General features: G+C 32.8%; 1 protein-coding gene across 4 annotated transcripts in view; it reads left to right on the top strand.

The window, feature by feature from the left end:
• LOC138696516 (prostaglandin reductase 1-like) overlaps nucleotides 1-22948 on the top strand; it is a 52013-nt gene that overhangs the window by 16162 nt on the left and 12903 nt on the right. For all 4 annotated transcript variants that reach the window (XM_069821580.1, XM_069821577.1, XM_069821578.1 and 1 more), the window contains 5 exons: nucleotides 6038-6168; nucleotides 12347-12392; nucleotides 13145-13201; nucleotides 16139-16327; nucleotides 20405-20523. In XM_069821580.1, the coding sequence (XP_069677681.1) occupies nucleotides 6063-6168; nucleotides 12347-12392; nucleotides 13145-13201; nucleotides 16139-16327; nucleotides 20405-20523 (517 nt within the window). In that variant the 5' untranslated portion in view covers nucleotides 6038-6062. The remainder of the gene's footprint in view (nucleotides 1-6037; nucleotides 6169-12346; nucleotides 12393-13144; nucleotides 13202-16138; nucleotides 16328-20404; nucleotides 20524-22948) is intronic.

Here is a 22948-nt window from a genome sequence, read left to right as displayed (position 1 = left end):
CACATTTCCGTATAGCACATTTCCATGGTTTTATTTAAATACTCATAGTATAGCACATTTCAGTGGTTTTATTTAAATAGTTGTAGTATAGCACATTTCCATGATTTTATTTAAATGCTCGTAGTATAGCACATTTCCATGGTTTTATTTAAATACTCGTAGTATAGCACATTTCCATGGTTTTATTTAAATACTCGTAGTATAGCACATTTCCGTGGTTTTATTTAAATACTCGTAGTATAGCACATTTCCATGGTTTTATTTAAATACTCGTAGTATAGCACATTTCCGTGGTTTTATTTAAATACTCGTAGTATAGCACATTTCCATGGTTTTATTTAAATACTCGTAGTATAGCACATTTCCGTGGTTTTATTTAAATACTCTTAGTATAGCACATTTCCATGGTTTTATTTAAATACTTGTAGTATAGCACTTTTCCGTGGTTTTATTTAAATACTCGTAGTATAGCACATTTCCGTAGTTTTATTTAAATACTCGTAGTATAGCACATTCCATGGTTTTATTTAAATACTCGTAGTATAGCACATTTCCATGGTTTTCATTTAAATACTCGTAGTATAGCACATTTCCGTGGTTTTATTTAAATACTCGTAGTATAGCACATTTCCATGGTTTTATTTAAATACTCGTAGTATAGCACATTTCCATGGTTTTATTTAAATCCTCGTAGTATAGCACATTTCCGTGGTTTTATTTAAATACTCGTAGTATAGCACATTTCCATGGTTTTATTTAAATACTCGTAGTATAGCACATTTCCATGGTTTCATTTAAATACTCGTAGTATAGCACATTTCCATGGTTTTATTTAAATACTCGTAGTATAGCACATTTCTGTGGTTTTATTTAAATATTCGTAGTATAGCACATTTCCGTGGTTTTATTTAAATACTCGTAGTATAGCACATTTGCGTGGTTTTATTTAAATACTCGTAGTATAGCACATTTCCGTGGTTTTATTTAAATCCTCGTAGTATAGCACATTTCCGTGGTTTTATTTATATACTCCTAGTATAGCACATTTCCGTGGTTTTATTTAAATACTCGTAGTATAGCACATTTCCGTGGTTTTATTTAAATACTCGTAGTATAGCACATTTCCATGGTTTTATTTAAATACTCGTAGTATAGCACATTTCCATGGTTTTATTTAAATACTCGTAGTATAGCACATTTCCGTGGTTTTATCCAAATACTCGTAGTATAGCACATTTCCGTGGTTTTATTTAAATACTCGTAGTATAGCATAATTCCATGGTTTTATTTAAATACTCGTAGTATAGCACATTTCCATGGTTTTATTTAAATACTCGTAGTATAGCACATTTCCGTGGTTTTATTTAAATACTCGTAGTATAGCACATTTCCATGGTTTTATTTAAATACTCGTAGTATAGCACATTTCCATGGTTTTATTTAAATACTCGTAGTATAGCACATTTCCGTGGTTTTATTTAAATACTCGTAGTATAGCACATTTCCATGGTTTTATTTAAATACTCGTAGTATAGCACATTTCCATGGTTTCATTTAAATACTCGTAGTATAGCACATTTCCGTGGTTTTATTTAAATACTCGTAGTATAGCACATTTCTATGGTTTTATTTAAATACTCGTAGTAAAGCACATTTCCATGGTTTTATTTAAATACTCGTAGTATAGCACATTTCCGTGGTTTTATTTAAATATTCGTAGTATAGCACATTTCCGTGGTTTTATTTAAATACTCGTAGTATAGCACATTTGCGTGGTTTTATTTAAATACTCGTAGTATAGCACATTTCCGTGGTTTTATTTAAATCCTCGTAGTATAGCACATTTCCGTGGTTTTATTTATATACTCCTAGTATAGCACATTTCCGTGGTTTTATTTAAATACTCGTAGTATAGCACATTTCCGTGGTTTTATTTAAATACTCGTAGTATAGCACATTTCCATGGTTTTATTTAAATACTCGTAGTATAGCACATTTCCATGGTTTTATTTAAATACTCGTAGTATAGCACAATTCCGTGGTTTTATCCAAATACTCGTAGTATAGCACATTTCCGTGGTTTTATTTAAATACTCGTAGTATAGCACATTTCCGTGGTTTTATTTAAATACTCGTAGTATAGCACATTTCCATGGTTTTATTTAAATACTCGTAGTATAGCACATTTCCATGGTTTCATTTAAATACTCGTAGTATAGCACATTTCCGTGGTTTTATTTAAATACTCGTAGTATAGCACATTTCCATGGTTTTATTTAAATACTCGTAGTAAAGCACAATTCCATGGTTTTATTTAAATACTCGTAGTATAGCACATTTCCGTGGTTTTATTTAAATATTCGTAGTATAGCACATTTCCGTGGTTTTATTTAAATACTCGTAGTATAGCACATTTGCGTGGTTTTATTTAAATACTCGTAGTATAGCACATTTCCGTGGTTTTATTTAAATCCTCGTAGTATAGCACATTTCCGTGGTTTTATTTATATACTCCTAGTATAGCACATTTCCGTGGTTTTATTTAAATACTCGTAGTATAGCACATTTCCGTGGTTTTATTTAAATACTCGTAGTATAGCACATTTCCATGGTTTTATTTAAATATTCGTAGTGTAGCACATTTCCATGGTTTTATTTAAATACTCGTAGTATAGCACATTTCCGTGGTTTTATCCAGATACTCGTAGTATAGCACATTTCCATGGTTTTATTTAAATACTCGTAGTATAGTACATTTCCGTGGTTTTATTTAAATACTCGTAGTATAGCATAATTCCATGGTTTTATTTTAATAGTACCGTATCGCATATTTCCATGATTTTATTTAAATACTCGTAGTATAGCACATTTCCGTGGTTTTATTTTAATAGTACCGTATCGCATATTTCCATGATTTTATTTAAATACTTGTAGTAAAGCACATTTCAAAGGTTTTATTTAAATACTCGTAGTATAGCACATTTCCATGGTTTTATTTTATTAGTATCGTACGTTTCCATGATTTTATTTTATTAGTATCGCACATTTCCATGGTTTTATTGTAATACTATCGCACTAAACAACAGTGCCGCACATTTCCGTTTGTTCATTTTAATATTATCGCACATTTCCATGGTTTCATTTTAATAATATCCCACATTTACATGGTTTTATTTTAATAGTATCGTACGTTTGTATGGTTTCATTTTAATAATATCCCACATTGCCATGGTCTTATTGTAATAGTGTCACTGATTTCCATGATTTTATTCTAATAGTATCGCAAAACATTTCCAATGTTTTATTTTAATGGTACCGCACATTTTCATGATTTTATTTTTATAGTATCGCATATTTATATGGTTTTATTTTAATAGTACCGAAAATTTTTATGTACATTTTTTAATTGTGTTTCACATTTCCACGGTTTTATTTTAATATTATGGCATATTTCCATGGTTTTATTTCAATAATATCGAAAAACATTTTCAGGATATTATTTTAAGATTGCCATGGAGCGAAAGTTGATGTTTATTGTTTTCTTACTTCAAGCTTTAATCTTACACATACTTCCTTTCGGTTGTAATTGCTATGCAGGGTGTATCCAACCTTTAGGGTAAAAATTATACAGATGGTAGTGGGCTTGAAACTGACATAAGGAACTAGTGGTGGAAAATGCATATTTCAGGAGCTACGAGTATGGTCTTGAAAAAGTAATAAGTTTGGAGAACATTTTTGCAAGCTGCTTTAATTTTTTACACACACAAACAACTTCCATCTAATAGCAACTGTTCAAAGTGGTGATCCTCAGCCTCAATAGATCCGAACAATGCATGCCATTTTGCTCCACTCTCTTAAAATAATATCCCTGGTGTCTGTTGTACAGTGAGGCAGACAGGTAAGTATTTGTTACCCAGGTGATCATGGATATGAAGTGAGCTGTGTTACAACCACATTCTCTTACAAACAACAATATATTTAATGTTTTATTTAAAAAACAACATATACCTTATGTTATAGCAACAACTTCAGCTCAGAGCAATAATTGTTGAAAGTGGCGACCACCTGTCTCAATACATGCATTACAACGACCCATGACATTTTGTAAGCAATAACAAATAACAGATATTACCATGAAAGCTCCAGGCAGTTGTTTGTTGTGAAAATTAAAGCAGCTTACAGAAACGTCCCTCACATACATTTTCAAGATCTCGTGGCGTCCGAAATATCCATTTCCGACCACTAGTTCAAAATGCTCAGTTTAGAGTCCTCTATCGTCTGTATATTTTTGACCCTAAAGATTGGAGACACCCCTGTGTGTCTCAGTACATAGACGAGACATTGAAATTTAAAGGTAAATAGGTCTAGCTCTATTGTGATGCCGCTAAAAATCTGTTTTGAGATTTTTACGGAAATGCGCCTTTTCAGCATTGCTGATACCGGAAAGTGATTTTGTATTTATATCTGTGTACACGATTTATCCTGAACTATTGGACGTATTTTTTATATTAAGTGTAATTTAGTCAATGTATGGTATGCGGGAATGATGCACATTAATAATAATAATAATAATAATAATAATAAATTAATAATAATAGATACAATAATTTTTGTAATTATCTATTTACGTAACTCAAAATGATCCTCCTATTTACAAATCTATACCAAACCTAATTCAATGACTATGGTATTATTAAATCATTCCACTTGATCTACATAATTTTCGATGTCACTAGTCATATGTCACTCATTATGAAGTAAACTTTCTGTTTTTGGTTCTAGAAAGTTCATAGTTTTACTTCGGTGCATATTAAATGATTTCATTTATTTTCAGTAACAGTTCAAGAAAACATTTGCAATTTGATAAAAGAACTGAGATATTGGGAAATGCGTAAAATGTATAATGAGAAAATACTGGTATGTGTAACCTTTGTAACACTCCATTATTTTTATTTGACAGTCCAGCAGTTCCCCCCCCCCCCCCAGATTTTGTGATAAAGAGAGTATACTTGCGAAAATTAATATTTTTGACAAGTTATTTACTGTCGAAAACATAATATTAGTATATTACTTTATTAATTTTAGCTGAGACAACATTTTGACCAACAATGAAATGGTCAACCAAATTACAGCAGTGTTACTTATCTTCTATAGGGGCAAGAAAGCTGTAAATGAAGTCTTCTTGTATAGAGTGACCAAATATACTAGGCCTACTCGTTTTAGAGTATTGTACTCTTTTAGAGATCCATATACTCTATACTTTTCTCTCTTCAAAAAAATCTCCAATTCCACTCCTTTCTTTATTTTTATTTTCATTCAACAATTAACGTATTTCCTAATTGAATGCCTTGTAATTCTAAAACTAGGAATGTAGTTAAAAGCGAAACATAATAAAATCTTAAATTTATTTAGGTGTCAGATATGAGCTTTCAGTTAATTCTGGCGTTGCTTGGTGCAACAACCCAGACAATCGTAATTTCGCCATGTCACTAGTGAAAGGTGGTAAGAAAAGCCTAACGCTCCTATGAGTTATTTGATTATTCCACAATGAATCACGTCGCTAGAAGGGACGAAAAGAAAAGAAAATGTTGACAGTTCTCAGAAGAAAAATGTGTGTTCCACAACTTGACTGTAAAAACCACACTCTATTGTGCAGTTTACTTATAATTTGAAAGTGGCTGTTGAGAGGTAATGTTTGAAGTGGCTCTTGCTGGCAGTTGGAATTGTGTGTTTTATTTTATATAACTTTATTAATAGGGAAATGAAATACTAAATTCTTATAGGCTATAATGGTACCTAGCAATTACTAAAATCCCCCTTTATTTTCATATAGGTATCACAATGTTTTGTGCTTGCACACTTGCACCCTATACCTTTATACTCTTTTCAGGGAACAAATTTCAGGTGATCGTACTCTTGTACAATCCGTCATCAATATGTCATAATTTTAACCCTAATGTAGTATTTTGTTTGTAGGGAAAGTATTAATTTGTTAAATAAATCGCAATAATGAACTAACAATGTGTATTATTTACAGACATTTCTCAAATTTTGCGAGAAACATGGTGAAGGCAAAGAAATTTGTTCTTGTCAAGCACTTCGATGGAGAGCCAAAGGAAAGTGATTTGGAAATTGTCGAAGAAGAGTTGCCTCCTCTGAAAGATAAAGGTAAGGTACAATAATTTTATTTATTTTTGTTTTGGTGTAACTTACTAAAGTACAGAGGTATTTTCTTTTTGAATTGTGAAATTAAATGGAACTGAAATGTAATGAATGACTGCAACAATGAATGATCTGTAAGGACAAGACTACATGAAGTCGTCAGTGATATTGTGCACATTCTTGCAACAAGTCCGTAGTGTTCTATTTGCAGTGCTGGATTAAGGTATTTGGGAGCCCTGGGCTATTTAAGAATGCACAAAACTGACATAAGTTTACTACATTCTTCTTCATTACTTCATTGGCATATTCTCTTCATATTATATTACAAACATTTATAGCAGTAGCATGTTACAAGCATAACACATAAATTTAAAATGTCTTTTTCCTTACGTTAAGATTTGCAAATGACTGTACGACTTCATCAAATGACAACTGTTCCAATGACATGATAGCAAGACCGCTCAATCTTGGTTCAAGCATTGTTGACCATAATTTATTTTCAATCCTGTCAGTTTAGAAAAAGAGCATTTTGCTTATTGGTTATAGAAATTACCAAATACAATTTCAAAGCACTAAATACATTTGGAAGCACATCAATCAAATTATTTTCATACATATATTTAGCAATATCCTGGCAATTAACTACATCTGCATTATTGATAAAATCATAGAAATGATTAATTTCAAGCTTTGATATCAACTAGAAACTGAAACTGTGATTGTAATTTCTTGTAAGGTTGTAGACGATTATCAAGTCCATTACATAAATAATCAATTGTCGCCCAAAAATGTTTCTATTTCATTTGTTTTCCTTCCCTTGAGAACAGTCTCATTTAGGGCATTGCTATCTGCATACTGTTTCTTTGGCTGTCTTCTGTCAGATGAGTCATCAAAACTTCTGAGAGATTTTTCACTTAATCTTTTAATTCTCTCTTCATATTTTTCAAACTTACCTTTTTCATTGGCTGTGAATTTGACTAAGGACTCCAGAAGTTTACAACCTGTTAACAAGTCTAGGATAGGTTTCTGTAAACTGGCACTAACTTTATCAAATCTTTCCAAAATTTCATTCCAAACGACACACACAAATACTGATTCAAATTTCATAAACTTATTTTTCAATTATTTTGCCTCTCTCCGAGACTCATGTTTTTTTTTTTCGGCCTTCTCAGATATACTATCTAATGCACACAGAATGTTGTCATAGTTGATAAGCAGTGCTTTCACTGATTTATTATGGCAACACCATCTGGTTTGGCTCATACTCTTTAGGTGATGAAATTTGTTGTTTAAGTCTGGCTTCAAATTTCTTGATAACATGACCCATTTACGAGGAGAACTGGAGAAATAGGTAGGTAGGAGAAAAAAGTTAAAGTTTCAGGACTCAGCAGCACTTATTCCAACTAAGTTTAATGAGTGGTCTGCACAAGGTACGAATTGGGCATATTTATTTTCTTTCTTAAGTTGAGCTTGAAACCTTTTGTACTGACCAGACATATTTGCCGCATTAATTATCAGAAGACAGCACTCTACATTGATTTAAAGGAATGTCCTTGCTATCTAAAAATGATTTTACATAATTAAACAAAGATTTTTCAGTGTGACTTTCAATAGGCTTAAAACAAAGGAACCTTTCTTTGACATCTCCCAAATAGAGATACCTGCATACAATTGACAACTGATCTACATGAGCACAATCCGGAAAAGAGTCTAGGCCTACTTTCAGTGAATAGCATTTTGATTGTTTTAATTCATTGACTATTGTATTTTTTACCTTTTCACCCATTAACTATATCAGTTCTTCAGCAATTGTTTTTAATAAATATGAAGGCTTTCCTTTTCCTTGATTACCATGTTTAGCAATGTGCGCCTTCAAAACTGGGTCAAACTGGAAAATTAGATAGATAGATACATAGACAGACAGACAGATTTATTTGTCCAGTAGATCATATACAATGATATAGTACACGTCAAAACAAATACATAAGTACTGGTAATTTATATGTACAAATATACATTAAAATAGATATAAAATACACTGAATTAAGAGATGAAAGAAAACCTATAAATTCATACAATGAACAATACTCATTTTTGTGGTATTCTAAACAAATAAAAGTTACATTAAATAGCAAAATAATTACTAGGCCCTAGATCTAATTTCAAATTTCAGTAGCCTATGCACACATTTCCATAACATCTAATCATACAAGAACTCATCTATAGAATAAAAGGTATGTTTCAATAGAAAGGATCTTAATTATTATTTCTTGAACCTGTGTTTGCTTTGTTTCCTTAATGCTTGTCGGTAATTTTCATAAATTTTACTTCCAATATTTAACACATTTTGTTTATAAATATTTGTCCTGCAGAATTTAATATGTAGATTGACCTTTTGCCGTGTATTATGATTGTGAATATATATATATATATATATATATATATATATATATATATATATATATATTCAAATTTCCCAATTTGCCTCCTAGATAACAAACGATTTCTAAAACATAAATACAAGCAAGTGGAAGGATTTTATAAACTGCAAATAGTTCTCGACATGAGTTCCTGTTCTCTACCCCATGTATTATTCTAAGTGCCCTCTTTTGCAATTTGAAAACACTTTCATACCTTGATCATTTTTCCAAAAAATTACACTATATCTTAAGCGAGAATCAAAATGAGCGAAATATTTTCTAACATGTATAAACTTACTCTTTCTTTTAGTGATTTAATTAAAAAATAAGTTGAACTAAGTTCTGATACGTAAGAGACATTATTGGTCCGACAAGTTAAATATATAAAATAAAATAATTGATAAAATCCTTCAATTACTGTCTTTGTTTATTAGCCTAATGAATTATACAAATAAAAAACATTAGATCATAGTTGGAATTATAATGTGACTAGTGCTTTCACTATGTGTGGCATCATCAGGTCTAAAAGAATAACATAAATCAACATTATGAACATAAAAACATGATCAGTGTGCAAATATAATGTGACCTTGCAAAAATTGAGTCAACATCACGTAATCTACCATATATCTCCACCTGATCACTTTCTATTTCTCAATATGTAGGTACTCATAATTTTGCGCCATAATGACTGCCACAAAGCATTACCCTATTCAAATTTGTTATTTTATGCATCTAAATCAAATACTGCAATTTCTTTGAAGACTTCTATTTTAACATATGCTATCTGGCAATTTTAATACAATGACTTTGTAAGAATATTCATTACTTACATTCAAAATATTGAAACCTACTTTTATAAATAATTGTACATCCAAATAATTGGTTTAGCTCGTTATTCTGTGTCTGTGCAGTCAGCCATATGACATTGTTTGTAATCAATGATTTTATATTCTTCGTTAAGTATTTTGCAAGGTCATATTATATTTGCAAACTATTCATGTTTTTATGTTCGTAATATTGATTTGTTACTCTTTTAGACTTGATGATGCCACACATGGCGAAAGAGCTAGTTACGTTATAATTGTAAATATGACCTAATGTTTTTTATTTGTATAATTAATTAGGCTAATAATCTAAGACAGTTATTGAAGGATTTTATCAATTATTTTATATTATAAGTTTTGATATTAAGTTCAATGATTCCTAAGTAATTCCCATTATTGTGCACTCTGAAAGTCTCATTATCGTCACGAAATGCTAGTCCTCGCATACACAAAAATTTTATAACTGCCACAGTTTGTTTCAATATCTCGCCCCAATATTATGACTCCAAAGTTATCTGTTGAACTAATCACTGTCAACTAGTGAGGAAATATTTTTGCTTAACGGCCAAGAATTAATAGCATTTCTATGTTCTGTAGCCTACTATTTTCATGGCTTATGATTGCTTCATCTGCTTTTTTTCCAGTTACAAAAAGCAAGTCCAGGAAATGTGGAGTTAAATTTATTAGTTGAAAATAACTTGCAATGATAACAATACACTTTCCAAGTAGACATATATATATATATATATATATATATATATATATATATATAAGCTAAATCCTTTCAATAGTACTATATCTCCATTCCTAGGGTGAGCAGATTCACATCGATAGAAAAGAGGACACAGAGCTTCAAAAAGGAGGACATTGTTTGAAAAAACCTATGTTATGCTGGTACTATATTACGTCAAATCTATTTTCTTACAAAATATTTACAGTACAGATTTAGGCTTACGTCATACTTAAAAGTACGTTAATATTACAAAAATAATTATGATAAAACTTAATAATAATGATTTTACAGTTAGCTACATATGAAAGTCAAGGGAACTATAATTAGGCTCTACTAAAGAGGACAGAAAATATCTATTTAGATTTAGGCTTAGGCCTATATTATACTAAAATTATCTGAATATCTATTTTATTACAGCATAATTATGATAAAACTTAATAATATAAAATTATTTTAGTTAACTACATAGAACTTAATAATATAAAATTATTTTACAGTTAACTACATATGAAAGCCAAGGGAACTATAATTTTTATCAAAATACTGTACATAGAAAGACGGCACAAAATGTGAATTTAATATTAGCCTGTAAGCAAAGAGAGTTATGATCGTTGGCAAAGAGTATATTCCGTCGATGCTGCTCCCACCTTCAGGCAAATTACTTGAGAAAGGCGTCAAATCAGATAATGTCAAAATATCAGGCATACAAGTTACTAAAAGGGGAACTTTTCTTGGTTTTTTTTTTTTTAAATCTGCCCGGACCTCGGACAAAGGCCTAAAAAGGAGGACATGTCCGGACAAAAGAGGACGTCTGGTCACCCTATCCATTCCAAGTTTACGAATGAACAAGCTATCTGAAAAATACCGATTTTGTGATTTTTGCATTTGTTTGGATGGAGGGTACTTTCCCAAATCGGAATGATTTTAGAAATACTGAGGTCCAAGCTGATTACATCGCTCTCTAAAGTCGTTCTTAATGCATTCAGGCCAATAACTAGGAACAAGAGAAGGAAAATTTGCAGTAGGCCTAGGCATAGGACTCTCATTAGCAGCGGCAATTGCAAAGCTGCAACTAGACTCAACATCACACTGAGCCTCACTCTTATATACATAGGCATCTGCAACAAAGGCAGAACAAGTAAAATTTTACTTCTGCGTTCATGTCGTATTTATTACTTAATTTATTATTTACGAGTATTCCATAGAATGTGATTAAATTAGTCATTTTTAGCCATTTAGTCAGTCGTAATGAGTGCACCGCTGTACTTGTAGTTGAACATTGTGTCTACTGTCACACACACTGTGGCATGGTACATGAGGGTAGGCCAAAGGGAACACAGCAGGTAGAACTTAAAAATGAGAGGAATTTAATCTGACATTGGAACTTGAATCCAGTATGACTTAATGGATAAAGTGCCAGCACATAAAGCTGAAAACCTGGGTTCGAGTCGTGGTGCTGGAGAGAATTTTTCTCTGTTCTACCGATTCTTCACCAATGTGATTAAAGTTGAGTGAGGTTAAAAAACATACAAACTTTTGAAAACGACAATAGGACATAAGAAACAACCATTTCCATGGCGCCAATAAACAATAGTTTTCGAGATTCATAACAATAAGCAGCAGACTTAGACTGTTACCTGTAGAAAAAGACATCAATTTCAATTCACCAATAACAGTTTCTTCAGAAGTTGAAGCATTTGTAGACTCCTCTTAAAAACGATATTTTTGGCAACTTCCCACTTGTTCCAACTTTCGTTCTTTTAATTTTCGTTTTTCGGCAACACTAGCATATTTTCTGTCCATCATCCCAAGAACCACGAATTTGTAACTGCCGAACAGGATTGCAATCTTTCAGCGTGACAGGATCGCATTATTGCTTCAAATTTCCCACTCTCCTGTAAGTGCTCACTGATACGCTCTCTGCTTGGCAATGAGTGAGTAATTGTTCTCTCCGCGTGTTAATATTCATACGTGCATGAAGGCGGAACTGGGGTCTTTTAATATCGGAGGCACTGGGCTCAGCCTCTTTAGCCCGCTCCCTTTAATCCCGCCCTGTCTATTTGTGCTCCAAATCGTGACATAATTTTATTTCTGTGTTTTACAGTATCCAGTTTAAGGAAATGAGGACATTTTCATTTTGACTGGTTATTATTTTCTTAGTTTTTATCACGTGTGTACTCTATATGAACTTTCTTTTATTACAGAATTTCTTTGTGAAGCAGAATATCTAAGTGTGGATCCTTATATGAGGTAAGTAGAGAAATCATTGTCTGCATTCCTTCCCATGTGTGTTTGTAATGCATGTTCTGTGTTGTGCATTCATATTTTGGACTGTATTGAAAGCATAGTTCTCAGAATGATGTTAGGCCTAGTTTTGTAATTTTTTTATATACCGGTATAACTTTTTTATGTCTTACACAGAGTGATTAGACCAATGATTGTAGTGCCATAGTTTTAAACAGTGTTCTAACTTTCGTTTTGTGAATTTAAATAATTCAGACTCTGTTTTTACCAATATGCAAATGACAATAACACTGCAACCTTTGAAACTCGGACCAATGTTTACAAGAACTATTCTTACCGTAGTAACCTGGGTACCGGTATCACATGTGAGTGATATATCACCTTGTGTGTAAGTAGGCTGTGTATTTTATTTCTTTGTTAGAGCAATTATGTGTTGCATCTTTTGGTGGCAAAGCTAGAAGTGCAAACTACAGTGTTCTCATTTTACGAGGAAACTAGATTACAGCGGAACTTTGGCGTATGCTTTCCAATCGATTACTTAATACACAAGCAACAGTCACACACATGTTCCGGTGCAATTCTCAGGAGCAACTAACTGCTGGGATGTTTTGTAGAACTGGCTTCCCACACTGCAGTCAGGGGAGCAGGAAGTGTGTTAACGGCGGAATGATGCGAAATTTCCTAGTAAAATGAGAGCAGTGTAGATGTAGTTATCTGCACATTTTATTATGCTGATTGAAGTAATTGTTTTTTTACAGACCTTACACACTGAGATATCCCACAGGCATCACTATGATTGGATCGCAAGTTGCTAAGTAAGTTATTCTTTTTTCAAATCCAGGTACACTTAAATCAGTAATCACCTTTTTTTCAAATTCAGGTAGGCTGTAATCACTAATTCTGAGTCTGAGTCTCATATTACATTTAAAATGTCGGTGCTCGTATTTTTGCGACTTAGACCACACAAGTTAACAGGAAATAAATGCGACTCATTTCTTCAGCTGTTGATTATTGCATGTATTTTCTGATGTGCAAAAATAATTTGAAACATAAGCAGTGTTATGTTATAATTCAAGCCACCATGGTGGTCCAGTGGCTAGAGTGCTGGACTCATAATCCTATGGATCTGGGTTCGACCCCCCCAGTGTACCCCCTATTTATAACTTGTGCTGGGCAAGCCTGTGGTCTAGGTAACACAGGGATTTTCTCTGGGAGCTCCAGTTTCCCTGTGGCATCCCAACAAATCTACATCATCATCATCTCATCTCATAGCAGGTGTAGTATAGACCAGCTTCCTATGGCGCATCCTGGGCAATGACTGCCGGTAAATTGGTGTACACAATTATTGGTTTCATATGGACGAATGACAGTCAAAATATCCGCCAATAAAAAAGTTATAATTCTGTATTTAGACATTCAGATAGATTACATTAAACATTTTATTCTGTTGAACTTGCTGGAATTGTTAGTTTTCGTAACCAAACATGGGTATTTTAAAGAGAGACTTATGTAAATAGCAAAATTGAGTCGCAAGCTGATATTCTGCTAGAACATGTAATGCAGCGTTCATGTATGTTTCATGTGTGGAGTATCATTTTACTCCATATAAGGAAGTTGTTAGAAGTTTGTATGCTTAAAAAAGTTAGTGTCTGCCCATCTGAACGTAAAGAAAAGTATTAGATTCAGTATCCACATCTGACGACTTCATCTGTATTCAGGATTTTCAGTTCAATCTTCTCACCTCAGTAAGCATCACTTTTTGAAATACGTCTGTCTCGAAACCCATCTGGTCCGATTCAAGACTCTCATGAAATGTTAATTTGATTTTTCAATTGCCAAAGACTGTCAAGTAGAACAATGTGCCAATTTGAGCTTATTTAGATATGAACATCGTGAAAAATATCTCTACTCAGATCACTTCTTAATTGATATACTTCACATTAACTGTAACAGTGATCCATAAATTAGTGTATAATCTGCCCAGTTTGATTACAGTTACGTCTGACTTCATTTAATCTGAAATTGCATGTCTTTGTGATATTATTTTATTGATTTCTATGATAGTTTAAAAACTTTCATAATTTGATTTATATACAGTGTTCCTCATGTAAATTGTGGCCTGAGCTACATATTTTTATGCTCTTTAACGTCCACCATATTTATCTTGCAATTCATCTTCGACATTTGCGTAAGTGGCTCGTAAGTTTGCTAGATTGGTGGCTGTTTGAAATACTGTATATTACATGTCTGCAGTATTTTGTAATTTATTGCAACGACAAATTTAAAGTAATTACTTTTCCACTGTGGTAAAATGATCACGTTATCTAGGAATAGCAATAAAAAGTGAACACGAAGTGACGGAAGTTGTCAAAAATAGTAGGAATACTATATTGCTTTACAAAATAACAAATATTTTAAGTTCTGCAGACTGTTAGCTTTTTGCAGGGACAAATTGAAAGTAAATGTTTTCAAGCTATCATAAAACAGTACCTATGTTATCTAGGAATAAAGATAAAAGAGTGAATATGAAGAAATGAATTTTGTTGAACATAGTAGTGTGTGTTGTTTTGCAGAATTATCACTCTAAAGATACAGAAAATGTTTAAGAAATGTATGAATATAATAATAATAATAATAATAATAATAATAATAATAATAATAATAATAATAATAATAATAATATCTAAGCTCTATTTTAGCGTTTCTACATCTTACACTTTCAGAACAGTCATAAGTATAGAGACATGTCACTAGACATATTCAAAGTCAAAATGAAAACGTGGCTTCTTAGAAACCCATTCTATTCTGTGCAAGAATATTTTGAGTTAGAAAATCAAGCTGTAGATATTTTTTTAGGTTTCTTTCTCTGAGTTTTATTATTATTTTGTAATATATTAGGAAATTCTCATAAGTTGTTAAGTTAATTCTTGTTTTATTGTATATAAACAGAGCATATGAAATAATATTTGTGATCAGTGTGTTACATTTTTCATCTAGATATTAACCTATTTTTGGTAATCTTGACTCTCAAATGTAAACTCTAAGGAGTATTTGTGATCATTTTGTTTTATCTTTAGTGGTGTAATAGAATATTTTTCATTTTGATACGATAATTTCATACTTGTAATTTGACAATGTCATTAGCTTTTGCTATAACGACAGCTAGTAAATACTGTACTATACCGGTATTAGAACCTTTAGAAGCAGGAGCACGTGTGCAAATTAACAATTGAAAACCTCCCCAGAATAAGGGTGTAACAAAAATATCTATAATATACGTTTCAGGAGGAAGGAAACTAATTTCAGAAGAACATTTCGTTAGGCCAATATTTACTAGCTGAACCATTTGACTAATCAAGGTTACAAGTTTGTTACGCTCTTGGATCAGAGGTGTAGTCGTGTCTGGGTAACACCTCAGAATTTTTTCTGCAACCTGGGATTGCCCTGCTTCTTTATTTTTACTTCTTAAAATACTAATTTTCTTACTTGCATCTTACTAATTTTGTATGGATTAAGGCCTGCGCACTGCGCAGACCAAGGCAGATGCGATTGTGAACGTGATCACGAACTATTTGCGAACTTTAGGAACACACCAACGTAAAAACTCCTTGACCTCCTGAGGGCAGCATCACGACGAACATGGATTCTTCTCAATTTGAAGAAGAATATCTCCTTGTAGCAGCAGCAGCTGCAGATGTGACTAGGTTAGTTTTATGTCAAAATTAATGATGCCATGTAAAATTCTTTTCTAGGGTTATTGAAAGTAAACATCCAGATTACAAAGTTGGTGCACATATTGTGGGACAATTTGGGTGGCGATCAAAGACAGTTGTTGATGGTGACAAGCCTATGCAAGAAGGGCTCAACATAAAGCCCGTGGTCTTACCAGACTTGAAGGGCCTGCCTCTGTCTCTTGCACTTGGAGTGTTGGGCATGCCAGGGTGAGTGAAAGTGTCATGGAATAGCAATTTCTTTCAACAGTTTCAACCTAAAGTCATATAAATATCGTCACTGTGTATTGTATGATTTTACTAGATTAGGGAAAATGTGAATAACTTCTTTGTTGTGACATTGTAAATCAAGTATGTGGAAACAGTAACTAAGTTCAGAAATACAACTTGCAAGATACATAGTGAATGGTACAAGCGAGAGAGGGAAGAAAATTAATCTTGATCAGTAGCAGAATATTGAGAGAACAATAAAATTATTGAAGATTGATAGCATTAATAGTCCAGTGATAAATATACAGATACTGTATATTAGAGAGAGATAGAAAAAACTATATACACACAGTAAAACATTTTAGATTTTTCACACTTCTACGTTTTTTGTGAAATCTTGGCAATATTCCTATACTTTCCATATTAATTTATTTCGGTTATACGTTTTTCATTCACACGTTTCTTTTCACTGAAACGATCGTGTTTCAAACCCCAAGAGATACGAAAAGTCATTTATTCATCCTAAATCAATTTTGCTTGAAATTAGGTTTGCCATGAAAATGTAAGAACGTGAAAATACAGTACTACATGTTCATTGTTAAGATGCGGCTCACTTTGGCATTCGTGGAAATTAAAAATGTTCATGCTTTCCACCATTAATCTTGTGTCCTTCAGTGACGCTGTTACTGCTTCATAACCAGTGAGACATTTTGTAACACATCATGATGTAACTGAACAAATTATGGAACAGTTATAACAATTGAGAACATGATTTATTCCTTAGGAGCATTCATTCATTGTTCTGCCCAAGGGCAGGTCTTTCACTGCAAACCCAGCTTTCTCCTATCCTTCCTATTGTCTGCCTTCCTCTTTGTCTTCTCATATGATCCATATATCTTAATGTCGTCTATCATCTGATATCTTCTTCTGCCCCGAACTCTTCTCCCGTTCACCATTCCTTCCAGTGCATCCTTCAGTAGGCAGTTTCTCCTCAGCCAATGACCCAACCAATTCCTTTTCTTCTTCCTCTTTAGTTTCAGCATCATTCTTTCTTCACCCATTCTTTCCAACACAGCTTCATATCTTATTCTGTCTGTCCACTTCATATGTTCCATTCTTCTCCATATCCACATCTCAAATGCTTCTATTCGCTTTTCTTCACTTCGTTGTAAAGTCCATGTTTCTGACCCATACAATGCCACACTCCATACAAAGCACTTGACTAGTCTCTTCCTTAGTTCTTTTTCCAGAGGTCCGCAGAAGATGCTCCTTTATCTATTAAAAGCTTCCTTGGCCATTGCTATCCTCCTTTTGACTTCCTGGCAGCAGCTCATGTTATTGCTTATACTAGACCCCAAGTATTTGAAGCTGTCGACTTGCTCTACTGCCTCATTTAGAATTCGCAAGTTTATCTTCTTTATTTTCTTCCTATGACCATGCTCTTCGTCTTATTTACATTTATCTTCATCTCATACTGCTCACAGCTGTCATTTAGCTCCAGTAGCATATCCCTTAGTATCATCTCTTCTGCTAATAGCGCCATATCATCAGCAAATCTTAATGCACTTTATTCTTCTTCTCTAGGAGCAAGCAGTTCAAAATAACTGACTTTTGTAAAATAATCACAGGTTATTAAATGAAAATCACAGTAGAAGAACAAAGTAAGTCAGTGTCGTAAAATTTTCTGGATTGGAGCTTGAAATGTAACATATCAGCCAGCTTTGGCTCTAAGCAGTTTAAGCAAATAATATTACATTCCTCAAGTATACGTGTTATAAATTTGAATACTGTATTATTGACTCAAAGATGGCTTAACTGTGAAGTTCTGAATCTCTCTTGTGAAAATTTTATTAAATTTATTTAACTTGTTCCCCCATGTTGTTTTCAAATGCTCTTTCAGATGTTGTTAAATATAATTTCAATTACACGTTTTTCTCACTTAGGATGTATGTTTTTTTTTTCTTCAGAACTCAATAAAAACATATTAATGAAATTTTACTATATATATATATATATATATATATATATATATATATATATATATAAATAAGTAGGGTTGCCATACGTTTGTATTTTGTATGGACAGTTTGTATTTTAAGACCTGTATACATGTCGGTATTGTACAAGTAAAAAAGTAACGAAATGTCCGTATTTTCTGATTTGGACTCAGAAAGGAGAGTAATATTTAGCTGCAGTCACCAACAGTAATAGCCACTGTTCTGTATTTTATGTTTTTAACATACATCAAAGACTAAGACTAGAACACTGCAGTCACATATTACAAAGCTCATTTACAGGAGAAAAATATCCCTCAGACAGCTAAACAGAAACTGGCAAGAGAGATCACATTGATTGAAACGAAAAGAGAGATTTTGAAGAAAATATTCTGAACTTTAATAATGACAAATGACTGCATTTCATATCTCGAACTATGTAAGGAGAGTTTTGAGGGCACTGAGCAGTTTTCCTAGATTAAAGTAGGTTCAGGTTAAGAATCATACTGGAGCGGTGTTAGCATTGTTGAGAAATCAGCTGAGTTTGTAAATTCACTTGTTTGTTATCCTAATACTATCATTAACATTGATAAACTTTTTGATTAGGGCATGCCTGTGAATCGTATACTTAAACAATTAAAAACAATATATTCATATATTCTTCATGAAGAAGGAGAAAGGAAAAGGAAAATACTCTAACATAAACTGAAAGATGTAGGCTAAATCTTGGGTTGAAGTTTTCAACAACTTAAAAAAAAAAAAACGGACTGTAACATTTTTTAGAAAGCTTTACAGTTTGTGTACTGTCTCCCAGGATTTTCTACATCTGTGAAGAGAGTGTTTTCTTTGATTAAAATCATTTGGATACCGGTACCTGAAAGAAATACCCATAGACTCCAAGTAAACAAGGTAAAAACGTTAGTTCAAATTAGTCACTTCAAAGTTTTAATGCATGGATTTCTGTGGCTTCATCAAAGAAAACACTCCTTTTCTAAAGCAAATACATTCTTTCCAGAAGTATGAGAATGATTGATGATGGGAATTGATACTATGTATGTTTAAATCAGACTTGCCTATTTGTAACTATCAAGATATTAATGTTGTAATATATTCAGTTTCGCTCTTAATTTTTTATGTAGTGATACAATGTAGTACGTGTAGATAGTCTTCTTTGATACAGATAATATACTCAAATTCTAAAATGCTGAACAAATATTAAAACAAGAATGTAAACCTTACAGGTATACTAAAAGTATTTCTTCTCTAATAGTACCGATAACACTGTGAATTTTAGGAAAACAAAAATGTCCGTGTTTTAATATCCAGAATTATGGCAACCATGTATGTATATATATATATATATATATATATATATATATATATATATATATATATATATATATATATATATAGTTGTTCTACAGTAATTTCTCAGTTTCAAATGACCATAATTTTGGCAAATTCTCTGCAGAAATAAAAACACCAATTATTTGTTCGTAAAGAAATGGGAGTTTATTATAACAAGAAACAAGATACAAAGAAAAGTTAAAAATAGCCACCACTGTATTGTTCAATAAGAAATAGCCATTCTTCCGTGTTATAAACCGCATTAGTAAGTGCATTCCTAGAAATATTTTCAGTGACATCTGATATTGATTGTTTCATTTTCTCATGAGTAGTGGTCTACTAAGAAATACTCAATTAAAAGACAGAGTTATGGTTGGACTGCAGTGTACAGTTTCCGAGGCCAATAGGAACTCGTAAAAGCAAAACCATTGTAAAAATTATTGCTGTCTGTATTCTTAATGACAATTGTTTATATAGAAACCTGACACAGTTACCATAGCAACGAAATGCATATCTAAAAAATAAACCAATCCCTCTAGTGCATAATGGTATATTCTTCTCTTAAAATTCTAGAATTAGAATTGTATAATGTGTTCCTTGCTCGAAATAATTTCATATGTTAGAAGAGGCTCAAGCCCTTCATGGGTTGAAGTGCCGTTTTAAATGAATGAATGAATGAATATTTGCAGGCCTTGAAAAACAACCATATTTACATATATAATTTGATGTCTTTCAGGAATACATCATATTTTGGGTTCCTTGAGATATGTGACCCAAAACCAGGAGAAGTTGTGGTCGTCAGTGGAGCAGCAGGTGCAGTTGGCAGCCATGTTGGACAAATCGCACGAATAAAGGGTAAGAATGTGTGTACAGATCACAGTGGGATTATTCTAAAACTCTCATTAAGGGTCCCTTCAGACGAAGCCACTTAGTAGTGCCACTAGTGGCTTGTTAGTGGTGCTGTGAACAAGCATTAATGGCACTGCGAATGTCCATTGGAAGCCCTGCTTTACAGAAGAGTCTGAGTCCATCCATTGGTTTTGGAATGACTATTTAATACTTTGTTTGATGATTTACATCAGGACGATAAAAAGTTTTTTTTCGTATTTTCGCATATCAAAGAAGTCATTTCAAGAACTTCTAAATAGAATTTTATTAACATTGGAATTAAAAAAAAAAAAAAACACCATGGCTAAATAGGCTGTATACTGTCGTGGCAGTGCACAGTGGGCCAGAATCGACTCAAAAAGGGACAAAATTATTTTATGTCTCTATTGTTTTCTTGGATGCATAAAATCAATAGATATTCAATATTTTTCACTTTTTCTTTAAGTTAAAAGCACTTTCACAACATTATAGTTTTTTTAATTCAATATCTGATTCCTCATCATTACATTTTCATTACTGACATTTTCTTCATGAATGGCATTTTCTTCTTCTTCCTCACTAGAGTCTTTCAGTAGCTGTAATGCTTCCTTCCACAAAGGTGTTTTGTATTTTTATGTGACTTTCTGATATTTGAAATGAGAGGATCGGAAGATATGAGAAGGTTGTTGACTAAATTTGTCATTGTGTTTTTACGAGAACTTTTCCTTATGTGGGGCTCTCGATATATTATTTTAATATCTTTATTATGAGCCTCCTGGCCTCCTCAGATAACTGTGCAATTGTAAGCAGAGCTGACTTAATAATCTGAGATCCATGGATGAGAATTTTGTGTACGCTAGCTGGGAGGTTAAACCAAGGATACTTCTGAATGAATAATTTTGCATTTTCTAGCGCATATTGATTGAAAGACTCAACTTTAATGTCTCTTCCACTAGAAATTACTCGAAGAACAACTGCAAAACGTATAATTAAGTCTTTGTCTATCCCGGTTATGATGTTAATTCGGGATTTGAGAAGAATCTTCTAGCATTATTCCCGTCGTTTGAGGTTACACTCCCCCTGGTTTAGGTTTGTCCACAAGGAGTCCCATCTCATTTCGAAACCGACTCTGAATTTCTTCCTTTCTACTTTTAATAAATTCGTCTGGCTGTATGATCTAATAGACTCTGTAACTTCACTTCTGCACTTATTTCTGTCACAGTAATATCACATGGATAGCAATGCAGCTTTGCTTCACGAACTTCTTTGTAAGTTGGATATAAATCTACATTTCTAGGTTTAGAATGCAGTCTCAATAAAGTGTATTAGATAATTTTTCATCCATTATCAGGGCTAAAACGTCATCACCACTATATTTTGCAACATTTTTGCAGGAACCACTATGCTTGTTATATGCAGTTGGAATTTTTGCTGTATGGGTTGGTGTACTTAGAGCATTTTCCATTAGTTTAACTGGTTCTTTTTACCAGAAGCCTTCAGACTTATCTGAGTAGCAAGAGCAAGCGCAGCAGGATCAACAGCTTCTCTGAGATATTCAATTTTCCTCCTCTTGGTCTTCTTAGATGATTCAGAGAACAATTTTCTTGGATGCTCAGAATGACTATACAACTATGAACATCCAGCCACATCTTCAACATGAAATTTATTACATGGGGGTAGCTTAAACTCTTGATCCAATGAACTGCCATATTTTTCTTCCTATTTATTTTTCATTCTCTAGCAATTCTGCTATCTTTCATTAAAATTACTGCAGAATGAACTATTTGTTTTCTTTAGTTCTGAAGAAAAATCTTGTTGACAATTTTCACGTAATCCTAATTATGAAATAACAAACTCATGAACAGCTGTCTTATCATTATTATTTTGTAGCAGGGCTTCCATGATTTGACAGTGTAAAAAACAGCGGTCATCTAGAACAGTAATGAATAATACGTAAGTATCTGAATTTTCGCACATTAAACAGAAAAGTGCAAGTAGCTGCAGCTGAATACGACTTTTCTGCCAGCTATAGGGTCTGTTTAAACCAGCGACACAAAAGGTTTCGTAACATCGAGTGACACGCACTTTATAACCCTGTTTAAATATTGAAAACTAAAATATATTAGCTTAAATTGCATCCCTCCAAGTTATCGCAAATATTTACACTCTGTTTAAACCAATTAAAAATTACATGTATTCCTAATAAAACCTACCCTTTGTCCTAACATTCTCAGCCATTGTTATTTCTTTATTCATGAATGTGACCACGTAACACACACCACTGTCTCAAGCGCACGGCCTAGGACTGACTGGTGTGCTATCGCCTGGTTACAATAGCTCTCTTTCAAGGCTGAAGCCACAGTTGTTAAAACATGTTATCGATGATGCATCATGAGTTTAGTGCTCACCAACA

Source organism: Periplaneta americana, chromosome 3, assembly GCF_040183065.1.
Source record: "Periplaneta americana isolate PAMFEO1 chromosome 3, P.americana_PAMFEO1_priV1, whole genome shotgun sequence".
NCBI lineage: Eukaryota > Metazoa > Arthropoda > Insecta > Blattodea > Blattidae > Periplaneta > Periplaneta americana.
Note: the sequence above shows the minus strand (reverse complement) of the source record. Positions and strands in the feature narration are given on the sequence as shown.